Source organism: Babylonia areolata, chromosome 6, assembly GCF_041734735.1.
Source record: "Babylonia areolata isolate BAREFJ2019XMU chromosome 6, ASM4173473v1, whole genome shotgun sequence".
Lineage (NCBI taxonomy): Eukaryota > Metazoa > Mollusca > Gastropoda > Neogastropoda > Buccinidae > Babylonia > Babylonia areolata.
The window spans coordinates 29,352,504-29,357,503 of record NC_134881.1 but is presented as its reverse complement, the minus strand read 5'-3'; the positions used below and the strand labels follow the sequence as shown (position 1 = coordinate 29,357,503).

Here is a 5,000-nt window from a genome sequence, read left to right as displayed (position 1 = left end):
GACTTTCAATCTGATGGCCCCGGGTTTGAATCATGGTAACGGCGCCTGGTGGGTAAAGGGTGGAGATTTTTCCGATCTCCCAGGTCAACATATGTGCAGACCTGCTAGTGCCTGAACCCCCTTCGTGTGTATATGCAAGCAGAAGATCAAATACGCACGTTAAAGATCCTGTAACCCATGTCAGTGTTTGGTGGGTTATGGAGAAACGAAAATACCCAGCATGTATGAACCACGACAGAGTCATCGACAAGTCGATGTTGAGCGTGTAACGGAAAGAAGAAGAAGAAAGAAGAAGGTGTGTGCAGTGCTACTATGTTTCCTGCCCGCTTCCGACGACTGCCTTCCGCAAAGAAACACTCACTCATAGAGAAACGCTCCACAGTCTGGGTGGTGTGTGTGTGTGTGTGTGTGTGTGTGTGTGTGTGTGTGTGTGTGTGTGTGTGTGTGTGTGTGTGTTAATAATACATCTCTGACAAAACCAGGATGAGCAGGGAATTGAGGTTAGAACCAGAATTTAGATAAAACAAGATTCTTAAGATCGTCTTGAAGTCCGCGAGTGGGAAAAAAAATCCATCAGGCACGTTCATTGGGGGTCCAGTAACCAGGTATAATAATAATCCACAGTGAACCACACATACAATAATCACATTCGTAGGCATGCAATAATCACAGCAGACATTTTGGAAGAAGAAAAAAAACACCGCAACTTAAAATCTGTGTTTACATAGAGAAAACCACACGTAACAAAAATCACAGCCATACATAGACACACAATAATCACAGGACATCGTCTCGCGCCCTGTTGTGAGTGGTCAAAGCTTCTGGGTGGCGATGCGAGCTGCGGCGTGTGCAACATGTCTTTATGATAATAACCACCCGTGGCTGTCCGTTGTAGTCTATAATCCAAAACCTCCACCCTGCCATCCCCCAAACCCCCGTACCCACAGAGCCCACCCGAAGACTTGATGATTGCAGCTTGAAGATGGAAGCGGTGCAGTGCAGTCACCCGCAAATAGGACTAGGCACAGCTGTCTCTGGAGAGTTGATGGTTCACGTCTTCCAGGCCTTGTCATTTCATGTCCAGCCTCAGAAGGGTGTAACAGCCTGAAACTACTCCCCCCCACCTCCCGCCCCCTGCCAGATTTTATCCCGGAGTCATTCTGGAGTGGCCTAGAACGATCCCCAGGATCAGTTGTGGTTAGTCAAGAAAGACTCGCAGAAGACACAGACGATCTGTGGGATCGAGCGGGACAGGAACCAGTGGCAGATACTGCGGAGGAAGTGGGGCTGCATTGGACACACCCTCAGGAAGCCAGCGTCTAGCATCACCCGCCAAGCCCTGACCTGGAACCCGCAGGGAAAGAGGAAGAGAGGCCGGCCTCGCAACAGCTGGAGGCGAGATACCGAGGCAGAGCTGAAGCAGCAAGGGACCAACTGGACTGGAATGGCCAGAACAGCCCAGAACAGAGTGCGATGGCGAGGGGTCGTCGATGCTCCACCGGGAGCAATGGGCGTAATGAAAATGAATGAAGAAAGACCACCACCCCTCCCCTGGTTAGAAACTGACCCCTTTCTGTGGGGTTTAATCAGGCTATTGAAAAAGGAAGAGGAGGGTGGGGGGTGAGAGGTGGTTCTGAGCTAATCTGTACTCAGCTACCATTTGCACCCCTTCCTCCGCTTCAAGTTAACGGAAGCAAACGTGAGGGAATTCTGCTTTAGTCATCTGTGTTGATTCTGACTGGGCCAGATTTACCCGTGGGGGGTCATTCATTCCAAGCTAGCCTAGACTGACCCACATATCAATTACGAAATAGAGCGTGAGGTAAAAATCAAACAAGGGTGATGGAGAGAAGATGGAGGGTCAGTACTGACTCGTACAAATTTACCGACGGACATCATTCTAGGCAAGTCTACGTCGACCCCGAGGGTTAATCTGGGGTAAGCCAGATTCGAGACCTGGGGTTGAAAAAAAAATGAAAAGAAAGAGAGTGTTCGAACAGGCGGCCACACATGATTGAGTCTGCACGTTCCGATGCGCTGGTGCTGCGTTTCATGAACTACGGTTGCTGCTGCTAGCAATTTGATATTGATACTTATAGCGCCTATCCTCGATCGGAGATAAAGCTCCAAGCGCTTTACAAACACGGAGTCATTTGCAGGAAAGGCTGCCTACCTGAGTAGAGCCGTCCTACGGCTGCCATTGGGCGCTCATCATTCTTTTCCTGTGTCATTCAGTCAGGTTTCATTCACGCACACGTACACTCACACAAACATGTAACATTTTACGTGCATAACCATTTTGTATTTATCACGCCATATAGGCAGCCATACTCTGTTTTCGGGGGTGTTCATGCTGGGTATGTTCTTGTTTCCATAACCCACCGGACGCTGACATGGATTACAGGATCTTTAACGTTCGTATTTGATCTTGTGCGTGCGTATACTCACGAAGAGGGTTCAGGCACTAGCAGGTCTGCATATAATATGTTGACCTGGCAGATCGGAAAAGTCTCCACCCTTTACCCACCAGGCGCTGTTACCGAGATTCGAACCCGGGACCCTCAGATTGAAAGTCCAACGCTTTAACCACTCGGCTATTGCGTTCGCCCGATCGATAACTGGGATGTTGCAGACTGGGAAGTGTGAAGTCATCAGTGGCCGTTCTTTTGAGCGATGAAGATGGTCTGGTCCCCGTGCCATGTAAAACTCTTGTTTCTAGACCTCGAAAGCGTTCTCTTCTTTCGGTAGTCCGTCAGTCTGGCAGCTGTGGCTTTGTTCTCCTCCTTCTTCTTCTTTTCTGTCTTGTTGTTGTTGTTGTTGTTCTTCTTCTTCTTCTTCTTCTCTGTCTTGTTGTTGTTGTTGTTGTTGTTGTTGTTGTTGTTGTTCTCCTCCTTCTTCTTCTTTGTCTTGTTGTTGTTGTTGTTCTTCTTCTTCTTCTTCTTTGTCTTGTTGTTGTTGTTGTTGTTGTTCTTCTTCTTCTTCTTCTCTGTCTTGTTGTTGTTGTTGTTGTTCTTCTTCTTCTTCTTCTTTGTCTTGTTGTTGTTGTTGTTCTTCTTCTTCTTCTCTGTCTTGTTGTTGTTGTTCTTCTTCTTCTTCTTCTTCTCTGTCTTGTTGTTGTTGTTGTTGTTGTTGTTGTTGTTGTTCTCCTCCTTCTTCTTCTCTGTCTTGTTGTTGTTGTTCTTCTTCTTCTTCTTCTCTGTCTTGTTGTTCTTCTTCTTCTTCTCTGTCTTGTTGTTGTTGTTGTTGTTGTTGTTCTTCTTCTTCTTTTTCTCTGTCTTGTTGTTGTTGTTGTTGTTCTTCTTCTTCTTTTTCTCTGTCTTGTTGTTGTTGTTCTTCTTCTTCGTCGTCGTCTTCTTCTTCGTCTTCTTCTTCTTCTTCTTCTTCTTCTTCTTCTTTTCCTTCTTCTTCTGGGAGAGGTCTACCGATGAGACATAGAAAAAAAAGGTGATTACAGGAGCCACTAAAACTCAAATAAGAGGAAAACAGTGAATAAGTAATAACAAAAACAACAGCAACATAGAAACAAAATGTGAATGACAATTTGGCACTTTTCTTTTCTTTTCTATTTCTATTCCTATTCCTTTCTTTCTTGCATTATTTCTTTCTTATTCTTTCTCCTTCGTTTTTCTCCATTTCCCTTTCCTCCTCCTCCTCCTCCTCCTCCTACTACTACTACTACTACTACAACCACTGCTGCTACTGCTACTATTGCTGCTGTTTTGTCTCCTCCTGTTCCTCCCCTCCATCTCCTCTTCCCCGTCCCCAACCTCCAAATGCAATTCACTGCTGCTGCAGTCTCGGATGAGACGATAAACCGAGGTCCCGTGTGCAAGCATGCACTTAGCGCACGTAAAAGAACCCACGGCAACAAAAGTGTTGTTGCTGGCAAAATTCTGCAGAAAAATCCACTTCGATAGGAAAAGCAAATAAAACTGCACGCAAGGGGGGGGGGGGGGAGGAAGGGGGGGGGGGGGGCGCTGTAGTGTAGCGACGCGCTCTCCCTGGGGGAGAGCAGCCCGAATTTCACACAGAGAAATCTTTTGTGATAAAAAGAAATACAAATACAAATCCTACTACCACTACCACTACTCACTCTCCCCTCGCCTTCCTTCCCACACAGTGACGGCTGGGGTAACCGGCTGGACGTGGTGAGGGGCCAGGAGGTGGCAGCATCAGGGGGCATCTCTATCAAGCTCTACTCGCCGCCGCTGACGGGCTTTGACGCCTACTACGCCTCGCTTCGGCCCAACGGGAGCACGGCAGCCCGGAACCCCTGGTTTGAGGAGTTCTGGCAGCAGAAGTTCCAGTGCTATCTTCCGGGAGCCGAGCGAGATGCGGCCTTCAACCAGTCATGCACAGGTTGGGGTTTTTTTTTGTTTTGTTGTTGTTGTTGTGGTGGTGGGGGGTTCTTGTGGTTGTTGTTGTTGTTGTTGTTGTTGTTGTGGTGGTGGTGGTGGTGGTTCTTCTGATTGTTCTTGTTGCGGTTGTTGTTGTTGTGGTGGTGGTGGTGGTGGTTCTTCTGATTGTTCTTGTTGCGGTTGTTGTTGTGGTAGTGGTGGTGGTGGTGGTTGTTCTTCTGATTGTTCTTCTTATTGTTGTTGTGGTGGTGGTGGTTGTCCTGATTGTTCTTGTTGTTGTTGTGGTGGTGGTGGTGGTGGCGGTGGTGGTGGTGGTTGTTCTTCTGATTGTTGTTGTTGTGGTTGTTGTTGTTGTTGTGGTGGTCGTTGTTGTTCTGATTGTTCTTGATGTGGTTGTTGTGGTGGTGGTGGTGGTGGTTCTAATTGTTCTTGTTGTGGTTGTGGTTGTTGTGGTGGTCGTTGTTGTTCTTCTGATTGTTCTTGTTGTGGTTGCTGCTGTTGTTGTTGTTGTTGTTGTTGTGGTGGTGGTGGTGGTGGTTGTTCTTCTGATTGTTCTTGTTGTTGTGGTGGTGGTGGTGGTGGTAGTTGTTGTTTTTGTGGTTATTCTTGTTGTGATTGTGGTTGTTTTGTTTTGTTGGAAGT

At 47.3% G+C, this 5,000-nt stretch overlaps 1 protein-coding gene across 1 annotated transcript in view; it reads left to right on the top strand.

The window, feature by feature from the left end:
* LOC143283490 (metabotropic glutamate receptor 5-like) overlaps positions 1-5,000 on the top strand; it is a 287,594-nt gene that overhangs the window by 116,258 nt on the left and 166,336 nt on the right. Inside the window, 1 exon segment of the mRNA XM_076589733.1 lies at positions 4,121-4,359. Coding sequence (XP_076445848.1) covers positions 4,121-4,359 — 239 coding nt within the window.